The 23,308-nt window shown below is 46.4% G+C and overlaps 1 protein-coding gene across 8 annotated transcripts in view; it reads right to left on the bottom strand.

The window, feature by feature from the left end:
* The window catches only part of ADAMTS9 (ADAM metallopeptidase with thrombospondin type 1 motif 9), an 84,875-nt gene that overhangs the window by 22,598 nt on the left and 38,969 nt on the right, over positions 1 to 23,308 (bottom strand). For 7 of the 8 annotated variants that reach the window (XR_012044554.1, XR_012044555.1, XM_072875739.1 and 4 more), the window contains 10 exons: positions 22,516 to 22,726; positions 21,584 to 21,748; positions 20,238 to 20,402; positions 19,248 to 19,367; positions 17,393 to 17,497; positions 17,080 to 17,247; positions 16,600 to 16,884; positions 15,786 to 15,947; positions 15,010 to 15,186; positions 1,857 to 2,024 (listed from right to left, as the gene is read on the bottom strand). Coding sequence is in view for 6 of the 8 variants with exons in the window: in XM_072875739.1 (XP_072731840.1) it covers positions 1,857 to 2,024; positions 15,010 to 15,186; positions 15,786 to 15,947; positions 16,600 to 16,884; positions 17,080 to 17,247; positions 17,393 to 17,497; positions 19,248 to 19,367; positions 20,238 to 20,402; positions 21,584 to 21,748; positions 22,516 to 22,726 (1,726 nt within the window). In the remaining 2 variants the exon portion in view is untranslated. The remainder of the gene's footprint in view (positions 1 to 1,856; positions 2,025 to 15,009; positions 15,187 to 15,785; positions 15,948 to 16,599; positions 16,885 to 17,079; positions 17,248 to 17,392; positions 17,498 to 19,247; positions 19,368 to 20,237; positions 20,403 to 21,583; positions 21,749 to 22,515; positions 22,727 to 23,308) is intronic. The other variant, XM_072875742.1, reaches the window with a different exon arrangement.

The following is a 23,308-nucleotide window of genomic DNA, read 5'->3' as shown; positions in this document are numbered from 1 at the left end:
GAGGAGTTCGGCACCTAAATCCACCTCGGCTCTGAGGTATTAAATCTTTTGCAAAGCCGTGCGAGCCCTGCACACCTCTGGCAGGGAGGGCCACGGCGGTGCTCCAAGCTTCTGACAGCCCCGCTTTTCATCTGTGCAGGCAAAGCAATGCTGCCAGCACGAGTGAGGATCAGGAAGCCATGTCAGAGCATTTCATGTGGCTTTACAAAGCCCAGTTTGATATTGCTGAATGGGTGTTTCTACCCCTTTATTTTTTCCCCAAGCGAGATGCCGGCTGGCTGAGCCCATACCGCATCAGGGACCTGGGCTGAGGAGCTACCCCGCACGCTGGAAATGCGCTGCCTATTCTTAGTCCTATCATTAGCATACAAATATTCCTTAATTGCCTAGTCACAAGAGATTACCTCAGGCCATAAATCACCGCATCCTCCTGTTAACTTGGGTTTCTTTCTCCACTTGCATAAAATTAACTCTGTTCATGCGGTGGAATGCTGGGAATTTTAAAACACTTACTTTTATCAATTAACATTAGCGTATTTTAACGCAATCGACAGACCATTACTTTATTATGTTTACAATTATTAGCTGTAAAAAATTGCTTTCAGGAGCAGTCACTTTAAATAAGGTGCAAATCAGATATGACAAGACTATCTAATAGCCTCGCGTTTCTTTTCAGTCTAGCTTCCTGTATAAAATTGAGGTTTAAGTCCTGCAGGTAATAAAGGTAATAATATTGACTTAATGTTCAGTATGGGAGCAGTACTGTGCATTTCACAGGGCTACGCAGGGCTACCTGGGTGCTCCCAGCCATCTCTCAGGTAAAGGACCCAGACCTCAGTAACTGAACCTCCATGGTGAATGCACGCTTAGCCCTTTACACACATAACGGCAAATACTGCTATCCTATAAATGCAAAGATAAGCATTAAAAAAAAATACAAGTCTGAAAACAATCATAGAACATCAATGGGTTTATTGTCCTTTTTAATAGCCGACATTAAACAAGAGTATGCTGCCCTAGTCCTAACATTTGCATGGGTGCCTGTAGCGATGTTAATAGTTAATCTTTCAGGGAACTCGCATACGGTGAGAATTGGTGTTTTGTACCTTAATTTGGAAGACAGACCGCAAGAGAACATGATGTTTTACAAGTAACAGTTCATTTAGTCTGGGATTTTCAATAATTCTGCTGATTAGCACACTAATGAGGTAGGGGGAAAAGTGAGGTTCAGAGACAAAAATGTGATGCAGCAGATTCAAGGTGATGACAAAGACATAATTTTCAGGAAAACAAGGATTCAAGCTATGCTTTCAGCAAACAAGTTGCTTAATAACTCCAAGCACTTTCACATTTCCAGAAGCCTCTGCTCTGTGCATCAGTGTCTGACTTTTTAATGAAGCAAAATTAACTGATGAGCTTATTAAGAAACAAAAGGTAGTGAAAAGCATTTTTAATCAACAGCTCAGATTGTTCTTTAGGCTTTTCCAGGAAGCTGATAATAAAATTAATTTCAGATTTCTCAAAACTAAGGAAGACTTTGCTTGGGATGTGACATAGTTAAATAATAACGATATTAAAAAATGAATAAACAGTAGGTTCTCTTTAATATTATATACTAAGGAATTTGCTTTCAGTTAGATACTAAAAGCAAGTTGCCGTGTTTTCTGCTGGTACAAATCAGTGCTGCTCCACTGCTATCCATGAAGCTACACTGTTTTATGCCACCTGAGGATCTGGCCCAAAACTTTTACCCTTGAAAAATTCAAGAGGACAGAAGTGATGGGAAAAAGAGCTTCTAACCAATTGGATGGAGGAAGAACATCAAAGGGTGCAAAAGGGTATACAACACATCTCACCTGTCCCCAATCTCCTGCTTTCCACTTCGGACATCTGCCCCCTCTGCATTTCTTTTGCACATTGGGCTTAGCAAGGTGCTTGCAATAATCTTCTTCTACATGCCTCCCTTCCTTTGACAAACAGTACACATTGCGGTGCTTTTGGCCCCTTCCACAGGAGACAGAACACTGTAAATATAAAGTAACAACAGATCAGCTTCCACGCAGGGCCATCTACACGGTTATACACGGGCCGTGGCTACCCAGGGCATTTTCTTTTAACTGGACCAAAAAGCACATCCCCAGGTCCCCAGCAGCCTACACAAAGCTTGAGGGGGATAGGGAAGGGCAGAATTTAACTGCTGGAAATGCTCCCACTTGCACTTAATATTGCGTGATATTCTTGGTCAAAGCCCCCCAAAATGCCAATATCAAAATAGAGAAAGCAGCTGACATTCAGCAGGGATAACAGGCTGGATTCCTGGCATTGCTCCAGTGGTTTCAAAGGAGCAGAGTCATCTTACAGGCATCAAGGCAGGACCCCTCAGTATCTACTTAGAAGAGCTTGAAAGGAACCATTTCCATTTACCTTGGTACAAAGGGAGGTCAAGTGTTGGTAAATCAGGAGAGTAAAGCGCGGTATACACCTTCACAGAGGGAAGGAACTGCACAAAGGACAAGGCAGAAGAGGAAAATGCAGTCTTTCCATGCCCTTGGTATTAAAGCTGATGTTTGTTTTACCAGCATAGGCTGATTTACTTTCTTTTTTTTTTTTTAACTAAACAGACTGAAACCAGGACATGCTCATCCTTAAGATTTATGCATTTTGAAAACAACTCAGAAGGTGGCAAGAAGGCAGAGCCTGAAGAATCAAAGCAAAAAGCAAACCAGCAGGTACGTTAGCTGTAAGCTTTGTAGTGAAGCAACTAATTTCAACCTCCCTCTGCAGGTTCACTGAACTTTTTCAAATGTGACCACTTCTGGCATGCAAAGCCCAAGCAACTTCACTTTGATTTCAGATTAGTCTCCTCCAAAAGATTTAGGAATCAAAGGGGTCTGGAATCACGACAAGAATTTAATATGACAGTTTCGTGTAGAACAAGCCTCTTACTCAGCATGATGCACCCAGAGACTCAGTTTCAATTTCTTCATTACATGTTATGCAAGTCATTACATGCTATGTCACAAGCATCCTGGTTTAATCTTTGAGCACAAATACAGTGTTTCAACCATCTCTCAATATAAAATGTTCTGCTTTCTTTGCAGAGATGAGGCTTCTTCCTTCATTTTGGAGCCACTCCATCAGTATATTTCCTAAGAAATAAATTACAGCCCAAGCTCTTCCCAGCCTATGAATACATTTGAAACCTAAAAAACTACAATTTATATACGTAGCAGCTCTGGAAGATCCATTGGAACAGAAATTAGCATATGTATTGACAGCTGTGATTATTTTAAATCACAGCACTACCCAGGCAATGAACATCAGCAGCAAGAAGGATATGTCAAATCCTACCAAACCCAGTTGTAAACTTCTAGTACTTTGATCCATTTACTACCTTTGGACTAAAGGCCAACACTCATACTTTAGCAAAAACTCAAGTGTTCCTCAGTAAGCGCTCTCCATTCAGGTTGATGCTACTTTACTGTGACAGCCAAAGCTAAAAAGTAAATTCACACATCTGATCAGGACTCTCTTGTCCCACATCCCGAGCTGGTACAGCTGAGTGCATCTTTTCTCTAATTTAAAAAAATACTTTGGATCCACTACTTATTCTAAAGGAGGAATAACCACATTGTGCAACAATGCAAGGACGTTTCTGGGGATCTTTTTTAACAGTCGACATTAAACAAGAGTATGTTTAAATATTTGATCTCACGAATAATATGGTGCTAGTCACTTCCAAAATTGTTATCCCTCTTCTACAAAATGCTTAACTTTGGCGCGGAGCCCGATTCTGACATTTATCTCGCCATCCCACCATCAAACAAGACTGCATGCATACCTTGGTGCACTCAGAGGCTGAGGCATAATTTGCCTAATTTTGTTAATACCTGAATGTATTTCCCAAGACACTGGAATTAATAATTTCTATGTCTGCCTTTAATATAAATCAAAGTTAGGCAGCTGTGCACTTTTAGATCTAAACCACCCATTTGCTTTTGTGCACATATGAGTTATGATCTCATTTGCACTGACAGAAAAGAGAGATTGAATAATCTAATGTAACAAAGTATCAGAGACTGAAAATTCCTTTGCAAAGAGTCTACTTCATAACTGCCCTCTAATTCGTCTCAGGTATTTCCAATTTTTATTTGGCATGTAGATTTTAAGCATATGTGAGCCACATGCAGAAATAATTTAATAGTGGGCTTCATCTGAACGCCACGTGACTTAGGGAAGCAATAGACCTACCTAGTGCCATCAGCCCCGTCATTTATTTCAGACCCTGGAGAAACTTTGCATTTCATTAGAAGGACTCTTCATCACTGCAAACGGTGCTGCCTGCTTATCGTATCTATCAATAACAGTGCCATCATGAGGTAAGCTTTGACCTTGCCTTCTTTAAAACATTCAAATAGCACCAACAAAATCACTCCTTTCATATTTCTCTTTCTTTTTCTTGATTTCTTCCCTATCCCCCGCCCCCCCCCAAAAATACTTCCAAAGTACTGGGGATGGACGGGTGGCTCTCTGAGGAATAGCTGCCTCATCCAAGGCTCTTTGAAGTCAACAGAAAGACTTCCACTCATTTAATCGCCTCTGGATCCAGCCCTGAAGGTGTAGCCAAGGTATTGTATTGACTTTTTTCACTCACCAGCTTCCTAGAGTCGAAAATCACATGCGCTTGGGCATGCCCATTGTCAACCCGCCTCTGCCTGCCCTCAAGTGCTTGAAAACATGTCTCCAAAATGCTGTTTCCAGCCTGTGGTAGAGGCACGGCAACAAATAGAACCCCTGGGTGAACGTGGGAGGATAGCCAGGCATGGAGGATGGTGCGAAAACAACACATTGTGTTGTTTCTTAAAAAAACCAAGACGATTGTGGCACATAAAATAGTAGAGAAGTACTATTTAAAAAATCAGCTATAGCCATTACACGAAAGACTCTAGTAAACCTTCCTCTTATTATCTTTATTATCTCCTAAACCACCACAGTCACACCTGGTGCTTTACATGGAGAATAAGAACAAAAGGACTTTCCTAAGAGCATTAGGATCAAAGCATTTGAGCACAGATGTAAGGGTATTACGTTCATTGCGTGATTAGTTTTGTTAACATGCCAAGAATTGGGGATTGGCATGCTGCTGATTTTTTCAAATAAATATACTGCCCAGTTTAAATAAATGCAAGAAAAAAGTTTAAATAAATATGACAAAAATATTTCCGTATCAACTATTTCCAGAAAGGTCAGAACACGATGCTAAATCTCTCCTGCAATGCATCGCTCTGCTCCAGCGCAGCAGCAAGCCTGTGTTTTTGTTTCCACAGAAATGTATTTTCTGTTTCAGAGTTCGGGAATGACAAAGATTATTCTGTTTTACCAAGTACATGCAAATTGCTTTAAACTAACCCTTGCTGCATTGCCCGTTCTGATATTTTGGAAGATGAGGGTACCTCTTGTTCATTAAGACCTCTCTAACATAGGAAGGCTGCTACTCGATTCACTGGGCTGGTAGCAGGAAAAAAACAGAATATGTACCCCAAAAGCTCTTAAAAATTTGTACAAAATTTCTGGCTGGTTGGGCCCAGGTTCTGACCCTCCTGCAAGAGCCCGTGACCTGCTCTTCTGCACAGGGAGCTCGTGCTGCGGCCGTGCTGCTGCCAGGCTGAGGGCTGGGAGCGAGGTCGGTCTGGCACCGAAAGGACACAACAACCCTGGGCACAAATGAGCAAATCTTGGTGAAAGGAAAGAGGCAGCACAGAGCAATTCAGAGCTATGGAGCGGCTCTGCTTCTCCTGAATTTTTGGCACTGAACAGGCAAACTCAACACGGAGCAGAAAAGCAAACCACCAGCAAGAACCTCGGGACATTCTTCCCCAAAAGTGAAAAGTTTCAGAAAATGCTGTCAGACCACTTTTCCAGGCCCCTGTGCTTCAGCCGATGATCTGGGAGGTATTTGAGATAATGAATGCAAACTGCGGTGATCACCAAATGAATTCCCAACGATAGGTATGCTCCGATAGCTCACCAAAGGCAGGGCTGGGAAGAATTAGACTAAAAACGGCTTTATCAGATTCTGCCAGGAGCAACTTTTTGGAGGAAATTAAAATCAATCCTTGTAGGTTTAGATTTCCACACATTAAGGATTATATGGAAAGTAAGTGCTCGTAAGTAAGCCCTCGTTCACCCTTTCCAACAATCTGAGTTGAAGCATGTGCTGGATGAAATAAAGCAGAAAAATGACAGAGCCCTACAACACTTTACACCCCCGTTCCACGAGGGGCTGTGTGCCTGGGCATCAGCAAACTTCTCCAAGCTGCACGCAGAGCCCAACCACGCACCCTCACAGTTACACTTCAGCATCCTATTAGTATACACCAGCTCTTACTATAACTTACACTGCTGCTATCAGATGCTGAAATCACAGCCGTATGACGTCTGTACCTCTGAAGTCTCTCGAGCATGAAGGACATCAGAAGACACACTACCAAGGAAAGCCTGGATCGTTCCTCACCAGCTGAACCTTTACTAGAAATCTTAAAATGCCTGAGCCTTCGAGGCTTTCCTTTCCTGCAAAACTGTAAGAGGCAGCCATACCTTGACACATACAGCTGCTGAGAGCGCATGGTCATGGTGATTTTAGCTGGTACGAGGCCAGAAAATATATCTGACTTTTGCACATTTAAAAGGGAAGTGGTCTCTACATTCAAGGGAGGGCAACTGGACCAGAGACCTGAGCAAAACAAACCAAAGCGTTGCACTGGAGTTTGGAAGAGGCTTTAGAAACGCTTAATCTGTGCTGACTTCCCAGAGAAATGGGAGGATTGAAAAAAAGACATGAACATTAGGGATTTTGGAGTGTATGGTCCAAGTATGCCTGTGAACATTGTCCAGAACCCCCTGTGGAAACGTCCCAGGGAGCCCTGCTGGAGCCAGAGGGCAGCCCTTGGCATGCACAAGAGCAGGCTTTGCCCCAGTGTCCCCGAGGAGCGTTCCTTGCCCCGGGCACGGGCGAGAGGGAACACCCATGCTGGCTCACGGGGCAGCGCACGCGGGGTCTCTGTCCTCCAGCTGCTCTGCTCTCAGCTCCGTGGCAGAGGCAGAGAGTTTCCCAAGTGATTATTTGCAAAAGGGAGATAAATCAATCCACTAAACCTTTACCTTCCTGCTGACAAACCAACCTGCAGAGACTGGCCAGGGACCTGGGATGATGTCTCATAACAGGTTAAAAAAAAAAGAAAAAAAGGGGTGTGGGGGAGAGATTTCTCAAAGAGCAGGGTACAACTTGACTTGTTGCTGCAGCAGAAAGAAGAGACTGGTGTGTCTGGAGCCCGTTCATCCAGCAGAACAGACTGCCCCAGAGGAAAGGATGCTCTTGGGCTCTAACTCCTGCAAGATTTAAGGCTCTGAGCGCTGAAGTCAATACAATAATTTCCCCGAGCTGGGAAACCTCACAGGATATACGTGAGAAAAGCAGGTAACTGCAGGTAAGCCATACATCTCCTCTTCTGTGGTGTCCACCTAGTAAGTAGCACCTTCTCCGCTTCTTTCCCCTCCCCTGTTGTTACACACCATACAAAGACTTCACCAAGTGCAGAAATCAGCAGGGCTGCGAACACACAAAGCTGCCTTAAAAGCTGCATCCCTGCCTTGCTCTACGCTATTTAACTTGAACAACAAACAAGCAAAAGCCCCCAAACAGCCACTGCAGGTCTCTCCAGGGGTTAGATGGCATTTCCTCAAGTTAGAAGGAGATGCGTGAGCTACCCAAGGACACCAGTATAATGGGATGTGGAAGGCACTGATGAAGCCTATTTTCCATGCTGTGGCACTTTTGAGAAAGTAGCAACTGAAGCAGCAAGCAGCCTAGGCTAACTGATGCTTCATATTTTTAGTGAGCAGTTGTATTATAATGCCATTTAGAAGTCCCATTCAAGAATAGGATTTCTCCGTGTCGGATGGAGCGAAACACAAAGGAGAGAGCTCTCCAAGGAACGTCAGCCCTATTGCACAGGTATGCATCACTCTGGGGGTTTGTAGGAGCGCTGGGCTGCTTCTTGCTCCCCGGTTTTATAAAGAAAAATCTTGGCTTAATGCACTAGGGATCAAATACTGTTTGTCAGCCTGCATACGGTCTAGGGCCTCAGACAGGTTTTCATCCATGCTGCTGGCTCACTCGCCTTCCCTGTGAGCGAGTGAAAACTAAAACATGAATAGAGCATTAAGCGCCTTTGGAACAAGATAACAAGATTGACTACATTGTTTTTTCCTTAACGACTGCACAAATCAGTCACCAGGAAAGTTAGAAACACAGTAAATGTCTTTGTGCTTAGTGTCCCTCATCATCACACATCCTTGTTTCTAAGTGTGCAATCCCTAGGATCTGAGCAACAGCAATTATTGCAGTTTGGGGTACGCAGCGTGAACGTGGAACGTAGGCAAAAACGCACACAGACCTCCCAACACCCTGCTCAGGGGTCTGCTTGAAGATGCTGAACTTCACAGCTCAACCTTGAAAGCATGTTACTGCTCTAACGTGTCTCCTGCATATTTCATATGCATATTTCATTTCATATGCATATTCATAACGCATATTTCAATTACTGCACTCAAAGCCAGTGCTTTGGGAGACAAATGTTCCCAGCAATTGCCCTTTTATTTATTGCTTTATTTCTCCTGCGTGTGTGAGTGTGTGCATATGTGCATGTATAGGTCTGCAGACTTTACGAAGCCAGCAGCCATGGATGGGCCAGCCACGACTGAAGCCAGTCATCACTCAACAGCAGTCCTGCCACTTGTTGTTCAAGTTCAGGCCAGCTGTGCGCAGCCTAGAAAAGGACCATCTCATTGAGAAAATGGGTAAGAGGGGAGGTGCAAAAAGGCAACCACAGAGGCACACCAAATGCAGCCAAACAGCCACTGTACTTCTTTGGGAGGAGAAAGGCAAGTATTTTACAGTAAGTTAGGACAGAAACATGGGTTGGACTATACATGGTAGGAAACATCAGTGAATACTAATGGAGTTACCTGCTCTGACTGGGAAAGTGCACTGAGGAACTTGGGAAAAGATGCAACATCTGGCGGCAGGGGAAAAAGAAAAGTTTCAAGATACAAGAAAATAACCGTCTTGAGTCCAGCCCCTGGTCCAGCTCACAGTGGCAGGAGAGCGGACGAAACTGGCCGTTCTCTGCAGCTCGTTACCCTGGCACTTCCCCAGCATTCCGTCACTGGATTAAGGGAGGGTAGAGAGGACACTCCTTTTACTTCTCCATCAGACTAAAAGACACTAGATTGAACCACCAGGTCAGATCCCAACGGGTGCAAAGACTAACGGGTGCCTGCAAGGGAGGAGCATGGATTGCGACAGCTGAGCATTAAGTTGCAGGAAATCAGTCCTGCGAGGAGTTGATCCAGCAAAGCACTCGAGGGCAGGCATAGTGTTAAGCACGCAGTGCCGCAGGGTGGTCCCTCACCTGCAGTGTAGCAGATGAGCTTCGACGGTTGTTTTCCTGCTCGTGGAGCATCAACACTAGCAAACAGGAGACAGCAGAACTGATAGCAAAAGTATACTTATATAGTTCTCCTTATTTAAGGAGAAACAGAAGTGGCAATGAAAGATGTCCAGTGATGACAGGCAAACAACAAAAATGGAAAGGAAAATAAAAATCGGAGATTTTAGAGTAGCAAGAGAGGAATAAAGTGATGTTCCTCTGCCAGGCAACTGGGCACCACTGGCTTCACCCACCTGTAACCGGCTTAGAGCCACCAGCTGTGGCTCTGAGTCTCAGCAGGGATGGTGGGCATTGAGCTGAGGAAAGAGCCACAGAAGCATCCATCATTGCTGCTCCGGAGAAGCAATGGGCTGAAACTCTACAAACAAAATCCCCATTGCATTTACCCTCTGGGATGAGCTCCAAGAAGGGCACGAGACAGCGAATAGGTGGATGGTAAGGCAGCTGGCACGGCTCTGCCCATCCCAGCTATCACCCAGGGACGTGCAGTTTTGGAGGGTGGCTGAAGCTGGGCGCCGGTGGCGGGATGCTCTGGATGGGTGACACACAGCAGGGAGTATAGGTAAGGGCTGAAATGGGTCTGGTTTGCTTTTTTTGCAAAAGCAAAGAAGTTTGCACTGTCAAAGGCCTTTTTCTGACTGGGGAACCAAAGCAGACAACTTCTTGCCTTTCATCAGCACACCAAACTGGCAGTCCCTGGAGTCAGTTGGTCTGAGGGATCCTAGAGGGGAGACAGCCAGGAACCCAAGAGGCACAAGAGCCTTGGTGGGCCAGCCTAAGTGTACAGTAAACAGCTCTGAGATGGAGACAGCTTCAGACAGATGGCTAGGGATATCCATAGGCTACCAAGTTCTCATTTTGTTCTGGATCAGCTTTATTCAATCTTTACCAAGGCATCTATTTCTATCTGTTTTTCTAAAGGCATGCAAGCCACCCAGTGCATCCCTCTGCCTGGGTTATGGGTGCTGGGACCATACGTGCAGCCTTCCTCTGCTGCAGCAACATTTGTCCTTCCCCCCCAGGCTCTCGGGGTAGGAGTGTTTTTATTAGTTTTCTGATAATACCTGGCACTACAGAGAAACACAGACTTGCTGTCGCAGTCTCAGAGCCTGAACCAACATCATATGAATGAAGGACAGAAAAAGCAACGTGAATCATTGAGTGACTGGAGAGTTCAGCGTGCCTATCACTTCATTTTCAAGGATGGCTTTGTTATTGCAAAAACACATGTAAAGAATCATACAGAAGCTCAGTAATGCTGCTGTCACAGCAAATTAATTTTCTGCAGAAGACAGGAAGAGAACAGCAGCTATATACACTTGCAACCAAATCTGCCCCTGGTTATCACTTCTGCCTTAGCAAGAGCTGACATCCTGCCTGCTAAGAATATTATCAGAACAACGACATGGAGAATATTGCTGTTGAACAGCCTATTTTCAGCCAGCTTCATGGGGAAGGCATCTTGTAAACAATGTGTTGGGGCTTTGACAGAATTAAATACAAATAACCTGAACTTTCCATTGACAACGATTTTAAGATTAAAATTCCTGAGCGGCAGCTCCCTGGCATGGATGCTGGCCAGGCAGTCCTCCCACTTCCCACCAAGCCCAGAGCCCCTTCGCCGCTACCTACGTCCCTGCCTGCAGCCCAAGAGCCCTGCAAAGCCATCAACGCCAGCAGCTTCCAGCTCTGGCTAAGGGGATACAGCATCATTGTCCTAACCCAAAACTGAACTCACATCGACATAACAGAGTTTGGCATTTAGACAGTTAATATTCTAATTATTTTATGCTAAGCTTCCAGTTCTTCATTGTTAGATCAAAAGGTCTTCGAAGACTAAGGTATCAGCATTTCTGCCCATTTGATAAAGAGCTGGGAAGCACACACCGCCATTTTGCAGGCACTAAGAGCTACACAACCATTGCATTAGAGCTAGAACTTTTGATACCCAAGAGCGATACGTACTTGACAAAGTAGATTACTTTTAAAACTATAATATTCTTTAGGGAAAAAAAAACCAAACCCCAAACCCCACCCATCCATTTTCCACAGGTTAAATTCAAACGGTTACTGTCCCAGGGCAGTGAAGCCCAAATGACTCACCCGAGTGAACCAGGACAGGGGGCTGGGAGATATAATTGTTTTACCTTATCTGTGCCTGTTTCCTAACTCAGAAAGAATGAGAAGCCCATCACAAGTGAATTCAGCATTATTCATAACTTGTATCAGGATACAGCTGTATGTTACGGTAAACTCTACAGCACCGAAGTTTCACAGAGATTATTGCAAGGAGCACATCTGCTCCGAGAGAAGCGGGTTCAGCCTGGGGTTTTCAGTGAAGCGATGGATAATAAATACTCCTTGTGAGCATCTCCCTTGTTCTTGGAGAACATGCCGAGATTTCCTCTCGGTATTCGAGAGCGTGTATGGAGATCTGCATTCATATCATAAGGCATTCAGAGGAGAAAAAACACTCTCTGTATCCTGGTGACACTCTCTGCATGTTTTCTAAAGCATTGTTTTAATAAAGAGGTCAGGTCTATCACATGGCGTACAATTCTGTAGTGTTTAAATACATGTTCTTAAATCAACAAGGAAATAAAAGTGTCACCTCCCTCTTAGTCCTCTTTGACCATACATTATAACAAGGCATCTCACCAGTCTCCTGTTATAAAATTATAATTTACATACAGAATCTGTTTATTCATTTAATTATCTCTTTAATACCTGGATTTAACCAGACAGATAAAAATCACTTGTTTACTGTATAAAATCCCAGTGGAATTTTGCCTGAGGAATGAGGGTTGGACTCTTCAGACTCTCTCTGCTTTAATTTGTATGTATTTTATAGTACTAATTTCACTTGAGTGAAGCTAAGCCAATCAGATGCTTGCAAGAAATTAGTTATCCAAACTTCGTAATTCATACACTTTTAACTGTGTTTGTTTAATTATTGAGAATGACAGTTTCTGTTGGAGAACAAAGCAAGCAAAATAAAAGCGAGTCAAAAGATGGAACATTGCAGTACCATTTCAGAAAATTTAGTAAAAGTTACCCAAACTAAGTATATGATCTTACTTTAGCAAAAGACTCAAGAAATCATTATACAAATTCATTTATGATTACATTCTACTTGTCTTTAATTTTCACTGTTCAACATTAACATTAAACATCGTAAATGTATGCAATATTTATATAAAATTAAATAACAATATTGGAAAAATAAATACACTTTTACATAAATACATAAATCCATACTGCTGAAAAGTTTCAGCTAATACTATACTCTTGTTTCAAAAGTGACCAAAAAAATATGGTAGTGACACTCCATCCCAACAGATGAAGTATGTACAGCTACAGAATGGTGTTTGCAACCGATGACAGAGCTAAAGCAAATCCAGGTGATACCACACTAAAGAAAAAAAATGTGGGTGTTACTACCTACAGTAGTAGCACGAGGTAGACATATATGGGGAGTATTTTGCAGGAGGGACACGAAGCCCTGTTGACCCCATAGATACAATTCAGTCTTCAAACAGCTCTGGGGTCCCCTACGTCAGAGCCAAATGACACCTCGGTAATAAGACCTGAAAAACCAAGTCACTTCGTGGCAACGACTGGGGCTCAGCTCCGCAGCCCCTTCACCTGTGAGCCCCGCAGGCAGCCGGGAGGAGATGCTGCAGGCAGGGCAGGATGCCCCTGCCCTCTGCCTGTTTGCCCGACATCCCGCCTGCTCCCAGGAGACCGAGCAAGGGACAACCCACCAAAGTTAATACGACTTAGTAGAGTCAAGGGAATTTTTCCTGGGTGAAAAAAAAACCAACCCAAACCCAAAACACAGGACTGCATCCTGCATTTCCAACACAGAAGAGCAGACGCAGCCCTGGAGCCCGCTCCTGAACAGCTGTGAAGAGGCTGAATGCTGAGTGACACCAAAATGCAACACAACTCTGTCCACACCTTTGGTTCTTGCAAATGGTCCAGCACGGGCAACAAAGGTTGGCAGCAACTCCCAGCCGGTAATTCTGCGGGGAAGCCACCGCACGGGTTGCTAGCTCTGCTCAGCTCACCTCACTCACTTTAGCACCAACTATATCAGTGTACAAGTGATACATTAGCACCTCAAATGAAATATTTCATATCACTGTCCCTTGTACTGGTGAAGCACCGTATAAACACCAGTTCAGCAGTTTTATGGCTATTGCATAACTCTCTGAGGTATGATAAAAATATTGAGGAGCATTACTGAAGGCATCCGCGCTACTGAAAGCACCCACAGAAACCAGAGTGTGGTTATGTTTTAGCAAGATGACTTTCCCAACCATGACAATTAAGGAAGTCCAATACATTACAAACAGGCCTTTTTTTTTTCCTATAAAGTGCTTTTGAGCCAAATTAATTTTTTTTTTTTTTTAAATCTTCTTCAGATGCTTTTATAACGAAATACACAATAAAGGTTGACATTTGTTTGAAGGCCACTCCAAAACCGGCAGGTCCGTGGTTTCCAGCGCGCCAGACGCGCCCCAGGGCACTCGCCTTGGCGCAGGGCTCAGCCCGTGCTGCGCACCGGGGCTCCGCGCCCAGCAGAAGGTGCTGCTCTGGGCAGGGAGAATTTCAAAGCTGTAGGACCCAAAATAGCATCCCAGCCCCCCGGTTCAGGGCTGCTCTGCCCTCACAAAGAGCATCTCTGTAGCAGACTCCTCCAGCGGCAAAGGAGCAGTGTAAGACACCTCTGCTCCAAACGCTATTTTGTTATTAGGAAACTCCCAGGGTTTTAACCCTTCCATCACCTTGTTGATCCCTTGCTGACTTAATGATATCTAGAGCAGCAGCTGGAGATCAGGCCAGACAATAACTCTCCAGAATCAGAGAGATGCATGAGAATAGCTTACAGGTGCCTTTGCACAGTCCATCACACTCATATTGTATATACACGGGAACAGGAATCAAGCACAAGTGTGAACGCACACGTGTTTCTATATAGCTGTGTGTGGGGGCAGGCAGGGACACGCACACACATCTATACACACTTGTACATGCTTGGGAGCCGATGCAATTCAGTACACATTTTCCCCTGTCATCTTGCTTTTGGCAGAGAACACGCGACTGGTAAACCAGTAGGTGCACAGTGCAGTACTACCATTAAATATCAGAACAATTTAACTTCAATGGAAATGTACTGCTTAAATGCCAGGTTTAAATCCATATGCAAAGAACTCAGTCAGAACCAAGACTCACAATGCACAGCGCTCGCAGAGTGTAATAAAACGGACAAAGGTGGCTACTTAGCAGAAAGTGCCTTTTAAATTAAAGGACTTGAGCTCCCCTAATGTAAGCCCTTCCTGAACAGGTGTTATTCTGAATATATCATCAATAATCCTCTTTAAGTGCAGTTTTAAGACACGAAGCATTAGCACCTTGGTTTGAAGCAAATTAAATCTGTTGTTAGGGGATATCCACAAAACGGTTCACAAAGAGAAAGAGTTTATGGTCGTACCGAGCTCCAAGGACCAGCGCTCCAGGCAGCATCTCTAGGACAGTCCTGCACATTGCACTGCTCTCTGTCCGGTGGCTTGTCAAGGATTTCACAGCTCAGATCCGTAAACCTTTCTCCATTAGGGCGCTGGCACACCACCAGCCGTGTTCTTGTCCCTGCCCCACATGGCTTTGTGCACTGGAAGTCAGCAGAGGACAGAGCAGTCACCGTCTGGGCAGCAAAAATACTGCCGACTGGTCGCTTGAAGCACTAGCACCTCTCAAGACCCAACAGTTGCCTCTCTTCCCAACCAACCCACTCCGGCCAGATCCCCCCAAATGCTGTATGAGCCTCAGGTGGGGCATCAGCCCCTTCAGCTTCTTGCTTCCCAAAGCTGTTTGTGCTGCTCCACAATGATACTGCCAGACCCAACGAGATACTGGAGGTTAGCGTCTCTAATTGCTTGTCTCAGACAAGTTTTCAGAGGGGAGCAGTGTTCTTATTAAGAAAAAAGGCCTTCACTTAAACTAGATTTCTCTTAAAAAGGAAAAAAAAAAAACAATCTCAATTTTTGTAGAATTTGCTTTTGCCTTGGAAGAAAATTTTCCCATGACAAATGGAATGGAAAATACCACCAAGCAGCTGCTAGGGTGCACTCATTTATCAGAGGCTGCCTTTTGTGCTCCAATCTTTCTAATAAATGTCACCGCAATATCCCCCTCTTCTCGCATTTTTCATCCACCTGCTAATGAAAGCCTTCCCCTGCGCAGGGAGCCCAGGATGAATGGAGCACTCACCTCTCCCCAGTTGCCATAAGCCCACTGAGGACAGGGGCCAGATTCGCACGATCTCTGCTCCAAGGGTTTGCTTTTCTCATCGCAGTTATTTGCGGTGTATCCGTTTTCATCCTGGCACACCACGACCCGCCGCTGGAACCCCCCTGCACACGTGCTGGAGCACTGGAAGACACAATTGCCCATGGCTTCGTTGAGTCCAGGAATAATTTTGCATTCCCACCTCCTTTCCAGTGCCTTGCACCGTGGGAATGCATCGCTAGAAATTTAATACAGCTAACAGGCATTATTAACTTCAAAACCCAACTATTACTAATAGCAGTGCAATGACTTAGGTGCTGATTAAGCAAAGAAAATAAACACGAGCCTAGTTTTAAGCAGGTGAGTAACCCCACTGCCTTTAATGCAGTGTTTGACATCCCATTTGTGCTTAATTCCCTTTAGGGACTTCCATGATAAAGTGTTGCAAACTGGTTGGAGTGAGAGGAGCTGGCATTAAGGCTCTGCTGTGCTTTGGCAACAGCTCTGCACAGCTGTAAATGTCCCGGGAGACGGCCAAGAAGCAGAGGTTGGCCTTTGCATCATGGAAAATGATGCCGTCGGCTTTCTGCTTGGAGATCCTTGGAGGTATGAGGTGTGAGAGGCTGAGAAGGGATGCCTGCACCCTGCTGCAACACTTGCTCGTGTGAGCAGAGAGCAGAATGCGGGGAGAAGGGTCCCTCTTTTCCCTGTGTGGTGATGTTAAGAAAAGCCTGGATTAGCCCAGGGAAAAAAAAAAACAAACCAAAATCAGCAATGAGAAAATCAGGGCACTTACAGCACCCCAAGGGCCAATCCTCCACTGATTGCCTCCCGGTATATGTGCACGGTTTCGGTTTGGGCTGCCTCCAGGGTGCAGCTTCAGGCGATGATCCGGATAGAGGAAAGGGTGGATGGGCCTGCCGTAGTCATGGCTGTTTGGATGACAAGGAGACATGGAGCAGTCTTGCTCGGTGGCAGGGAGGTCGTCTGGATCACACTCACTCCTATCCACCAGCTGGTCACTGTAATTGATGCAGATCACTTGTCGCGTTGCCTTACCTTGACCACAAGTCACCGAGCACTGCATTACAGTGGGAAAAGGAGACACAGTCACATTTCCAGCTTTGAAAATCAGGCAGACAGCTATTGTTAATAACGAACAGCAGAAAACCTTCATCTCCCCAGTTATAAAAGGGCAAGCGTGACAGATTAATGAAACACGTTTCCAGCAACGAGGTCTATAAGGCTCTCCTGCAAGAGACAGTGTGATGCTTACAGAGCTCCACTCCAAGGCCTTCCACTGCCCACACGGCATCACGCTGCACATTTCCGTGGCTGACGGCTTTGGGAGGTGGAAACAAGCTGACTCGTCGGCCACCGAGCCCTGGTCATCCCGACAGCTGACGTATCTCATCCGGGTACCCTTCCCACACGTTGCGGAGCACTAGGGAAGAGGAACAAGCACTCCACTAGAAAGTTTCCCGATATATATTACAAGGGATTTGGAATGAAAAGTTGGTCAAATGCACTTAAAAATATCACATTGTCTACTGTAAAATAATCCTGAAAGTATTACGATACATGCTTACCGGTGTCCAGGATCCAAATCTCCACTGCGTCCTGTGAACGCCTGATATAGATCTCTTGGCTTCAGGACTATTTGGATGGGGAGGACATGCTGCTATTTCACAGTCCTGTACGTGAAATACATGAGGGAAAAGAGGGAAATAAAGAATTTGCAGATATTTTGGTTAAACCACCTCCTCTCCAATATAATTATCAACACACAGTGTCTTGAAAATCTGTGACCTGCATGCTTGTGTGTTGGCAGGCTTTCTCCTTGCATCCTCTTGGTGAATCAGCAAAATTTGGTATCAATACCCCGAGGGCTTCATATGCAGAAACTCAGTGGATTTTTGACTTCTTCACCCCATAACCATGTGCCATCTCCATGCATTAAAACCAGATGTTTTTGAGGCAAAAGATGAAAGTTCATTAAGAGAGTTCTGGTATGAACACACATCTGCAAAGCAGCAACTTTATCTCCCTTCAAAGCTCCCTTCCTTCAGCATGAGACCTGCAGCCCACTTAACAAAGGTTACATTGCTGAGCTGATTGCAGCCCTTTGATTCCCTGCAGCCCACCTATATCCACGTGCTGACCTTCACCATACACTAAGCATGCAAGGTTGTAGGGACAGGCATGTCATTCTGCTCAGTCTTGGTACCGTGCCTAAGAGGAGGGCTCTGGTCCTGTCTGGACCTCCTGGGAGGTCTGGCAAGAGAAATGATGAATAGCCATGACTTTACGCCATGAGCCTACGAGTAGTCATTGCCAAAAAGGAAATTAATACTGATCGTCACTGCAAGGGAGAGAGCGGCTCTTGACAAATGGCATAAATGATTTCCGCATTGCTGTGATTTTACTTACACTGGAGATGTGCATGCCAAGCGATGGCTGATGACAAGTGAGTGGATTTGCTACCCCTTGACTGCAGTGCAATTGGTTTCCATACATGGAAAAAACAGCCCTTTCCTAAATGTTGTGGCCTTAGTTAAACTCTGTGAAGTCATGCAAGACTAAAGCTGGGCAGGGCATCAGCACTACGACTTCCCTAGATGACAGATAGATGGTAATGTTCTGCTTTATTCAGTTCCTTCAGACACCACGAGCACATCCTCTGCTTGAAATGGGAATTTACATGTTTGCTTCCAAGTACCACTGAACACAGCATGGAAAGCCTCTTCAGCAAATTTGCAAAGGGTGTGCAACATTTCTCAATGTATCCATCCGGGGGGGATGCATCTGGAGTTGTAGCTGGCACATACACGATATTGTCACGTGCAGCAGGCAAGAAATGATGGCCCCTGGTCATCATTAGTTCCACACTGCAATGGTCCTGCAGCCAAGTGAGCCCAGACTGCAGCCAGGCATCCCAGACCCTGTGCAAGCCAAAGGAGGTGTACCCTTCTACTCTCTGGTTGTCTTCCCATATTCATCTACTGCCACTTCTTTAGCTCACGAGCTCTTAGAGACCAGCTTTAGCTCCGAATCTGGACAGCCCCTCGCACATCCCACCCTATGACTAGAGCTCCATGGATACAAACCATAAGCAAAGGTAATCTTTACCCCACGAAGTCTTGATGCCCTCACAGAGAGCTGTCCATTGCCTTTTTGTCAATCTGGTGCTTCAGAGCCTAAGGTTAACCACACGGAGAGGGTCTGGATGGGAACTCCCTGAATACAGCTTCTCTGTCCCACCTCTACCAAAACGGGATGCTGTGTGGCAGCTCTCCAACGGCCATATAGCAGACCAAGATACTGCTCTGCATGGGCTGACGTTCAGGACAAGCCTTTGCTGCAGCAAGACATCCCCCGAAGCTACAGCCGGGATGCCTCTGTATGCACGCTGGCAAAAGATGGAGACAGGACAGCAGGATTTACCTGGGTGTCTGTTGGCCTGGTTGCAGCATTACACTCGTTATCATCCACCACTGACACGTAGGTGCCCACGACACATTTCACCGCTCTCATCTGGTAGCCTTGGCCACAGGTCGTTGTGCACTGGGAGAGGACAGATGGGAGAAAGAAATGCTGGGTCTGAGTAGCTGCTTCGGTTAGAAAGTATTAATCAGCCCAGCCTGGGTTTAGGCACATAGCATGAGCAGCAAAAATAAACCCCAGCTTCCCTTCTGGTTTCTCTCCACTTCATGCATTTCGGCTTTAAATTAGGTCAAAGTTGTAATTCACTGCGCCCACCAGAGCCTCGCACGCTTCACTTGCTTCCTTGGGAATGAAGGTGCGAGCATTTAAATGATTTACTTTGCTGCACACAGTAAATCATAGTCTGGTAGAACCTGCATCATATCCTCCTTTAAAACTCGTTGTTCAGCCCCATGGTAGCACAAGCAGCTAATGAATAATTTTGCTGATGGGAATAAGTCTGACTGGGACAACTGGTCTGGGTTTGTTGCTTTTTTTTTTTTAGGTCAAGAGCTAACAGCTTTGTAGAAAAGGAGATGCCAGAACACTCCGGGAGAAATGAGCAACTTGTATTTTAACAGGAAAAAAACCTCACCAACCTAGAAACTGGAAAACATTAAAAGCAACAAAAGCTATTCAATGGGAGTAGCTTTTCTGTGAAAATTAGGCCATGTATTTACATGCCTAAATATGGATTTAGGAGCGTAACCTTGGAAACCCCTTTTTTGAAAATCACGGCCAATTTAGCATGACACAGATTAAATTTAGCACAAAAGGCAGGTACTGTTATTGCTGCCCATCCACTGAACCCAAGCGAACAGAGGGCTCCTTTGGTGTGCAAATCAATTAACACAGTTATGCCGCTGAATTCGGATGAAAGGGGAGCGCCCAGCCTCGGCCACCAGCACCCAGGTCCCACCGGCTGGGAGCCCCGCGGCGGCTCTGCGGTACCTGGCCCCACGGCCCCACTTGCCACGAAGCACACTCTTGCTGCTGGCACGTCTGCACTGACTCCGGCTTCGTTTCGGGATCACAAAACCTGTCGTTTAATCGATCTTCTCCAAACTGGCACCAGGTCTGGCGGTGTTTATGCCCTTTTCCACAGGTGACCAGGCACTGCGAGGAGTAAAGCACAAGCTCAGGTGGTGCCGGGGATGCGCTGCCAGCTCAGCACCTGCCCCGGCGCTGAAAAAGAAACCTGGAGACCTGCTGCAAATCACTGCTTAAAAACTGGTGCCGAGAGGCGGCTATTTAGCTAATGACCATGTGCGCTGGAAAACACACGAGTGCCTGGCAATGAGATAGGATTGCTCGCAGGAGCTGGTCCAGAGCAGACGCTGGAGTGTGGAGAGCACAGCCAGGCTGGGACCCTTCAGCATGGGCAAAGCAAGACCACGAAGGCTCTTTACTTCCAGCAGCTGTGAGACATAGGGCAAAGCCACAGCCCTGCCCGACGGGGCTTTAGCTGTGCACAACGGGGTGCCAAAGGCTTGCAGAAAAACTTGCTCAGCTCTGAGCGTGTACAATAAGGGTCTTGGCTCCCACGGGCTGTAAGCGCCTCTTCCACTGCCCCGGCATGGCTCAGGCTGGCAGCGGCTACCCAGAAGACAGATATTTTGCAGAGAACAATCCCTGTTCCCATTTAATTGCTTTCATTATTTCCTAAAAGAATGTGATTCACAGAAATGAGAGCTATTTGGCCACAAAGGTGACGAGCAGCCTTTGAAGACTGTTCTCCAGCATCTCTGGTTCTGCTGCAGGGAAAAGGCTATCAAGATATGGTTTTGTTGCATTGAGAAGGACACCAGCAGCAGTGGAAGAGGTAACGGTAGTAATAAACAGCAGGGAGAGGGCTGAGCAAGATATTATTAGGGTGAAATCCTGCCCTCCAGCGACAGCCAGAGCTGCCGGGGCTCATGAGGACGATCTCAAGGGAAAATGAGGGCAGAAAGTATTTTTCTTCCCAAAGCTGCAGAGTAACCGTGGAAAAACTGGGGAGAAATTACTGCAGGGTTGGAGAGGAATTAACCCCCTGTGGCTCTGCAGAGAGGAAACCAGCCACTCGACCAGCGGTGACAAGGGCAGTGACTTTGCTGCCTGTCTCAAGCCTCCCTGTGCACAGGCTTGGGGACACCTTCTGCAGGGGGACAGTGCCGCCACTCCCCGGGGCACGGCACCCGCAGGCTACGCATACAAAACGCGAGGGATGAGCAGGGACAGAGATATCTCTTTGCAGGCACCAGCCCCTCAGGGCGGGGGACCAGCAGGGTGAGCCCACCGCGGTGACCAGCACCTACCTCGGACCAGTCGCCAGTTTTCCACTGGGGGCACGAGAAGTCGCTGCATCGCTGCACCGTCAGCTTCTCCTGCTGACTGCACTTGCTGTCGTCCAGGACATCGTTGTAGGTGTTCACGCACATGGCTCGCCGCCGCCGCGTGCCCCCGCCGCAGCTCTTGGAGCACTGGGAAGGAGAGACACCGAGTAAATACTTTCTGCCACTCTATTACAGGCCAAGAACCCATTTATTGCCTTCTCCCTCCTTGCAGTCAGGACTGTGAAGAGACTGCAGAAAAGCTCTGGAAGAACAATTTGTACTTTAAGTAACAGGCTGTTACTTTATATATTCCTTTAAAAATCCAATCTCGCTAAGCTTAATAAAATCTCACGGCAAGGAGTTTCACAAATTCATTTCGGGTTATAACCCCATTATTACTTTTACAAGTGTTGCCTTTCAGTTCTCCCAAATGGCTGTTGCTTGTTCTCGTTTTAGGAGAGATTAATTCTCTCTAACCAGCCAGCCCCCCTTCACCGTGCCCTCCCTGGAAAGCCCCAGGCTCGGCATTCTCTCGGTGCTAGGTCTGCATTCAGGAATATTCTTGGCCACGGAAAAGTATTCTCCTAAAAAGTGTAAAGGAAACAAATTTCAGAAGTCCTCCACTGATGGTAACATGTCCTCCTGGCTCCTGCCAGCAGGGCTGGCTGTGATGGGAGAAGACAGCCAGCAGGGCTCAGCCTAACGAAGAGAGACCTCGGGATGCTTAAAAGTGCAAATTCATTGCAGTGGAAAATGAGGAGCACCAGGCTGATCTGGACTACAGTGTCCTCCAGAAAAAGCAACGGAAGCAGAATCACTGTGGCCAACTTTTATAAGCTGTATGCAACCAAAACAGCCTGACAGCCCCATGCGAGGAGGAGAGAGTGCCTGCCGTACCGCGGAGCATCCCTTACCTCGGTCCAGGCCGAGTACCGCCACCCTCCCACGTTACAGTCCCCAGTGCACTTCTCCCTCGTGCTCGGCTTGGGCTGGCTGCTGCAGAAGCGGTCGTCGACCTTCTCTATCTTCCCCTCCAGCCTGCTGTACTTGGAGCAGTAGATCTCCAGGGTGCGGTACCCCAGCCCGCACTGGGCCGTGCACTCGCTCTTCCTCGCGATGTGCCACCTGAGCCGAGGAAAGCAAACGTCAGCCCCGGTGCAGCAAAAACCCACGACCCCTCGTGAAGGCACCTGCCTTGGAGAGGATCAGAAGAGGCAGAAGGAGCTGTGGGGCTCTGGGACTCTGCAGGTAACATGCTCAGGGGTATTTGACACAAATAAGGAATATACACTCTCGAACTGGAAGTTTTGGCTCTTTACAACACTTCCCAATGTGTTGTGGCTTCCAAAAACCTGAGGCAATTAACTCTGGCATTGCTCCTTGTGGGGAAGGAATGTCACCAGGTCTCTTACAGGCAGCAAAGCCACGCTGCGACCCTGCGGGACCACGCGAGGTGGCGGGGGAGTCCGTGGCCGAGCCAGGAGCAGTGCTTTGAAGGGTTTCCACCCCATGTTCCCCTCCAGGAGTGCCACCTCGGCCTCTAAAAATGAAAAGCTGAACAATACAGCGTCAGAAAATGATCTGCACAGGCTTGAAAGGTGTGAGAAGGCATTCCACAAGGCAGGATGCCTGCAAAACAGTTTCAGCTCTCTGAAGTGTGAGCGAATTACTTGCTTCAAGATATACGAGCCCCAGAGGTGTCAGCGG

The sequence above is a fragment of the Ciconia boyciana genome, chromosome 11 (assembly GCF_034638445.1).
Source record: "Ciconia boyciana chromosome 11, ASM3463844v1, whole genome shotgun sequence".
Lineage (NCBI taxonomy): Eukaryota > Metazoa > Chordata > Aves > Ciconiiformes > Ciconiidae > Ciconia > Ciconia boyciana.
The sequence above is the reverse complement of the archived record's forward strand: the minus strand, read 5'-3'. Positions and strand labels throughout refer to the sequence as shown.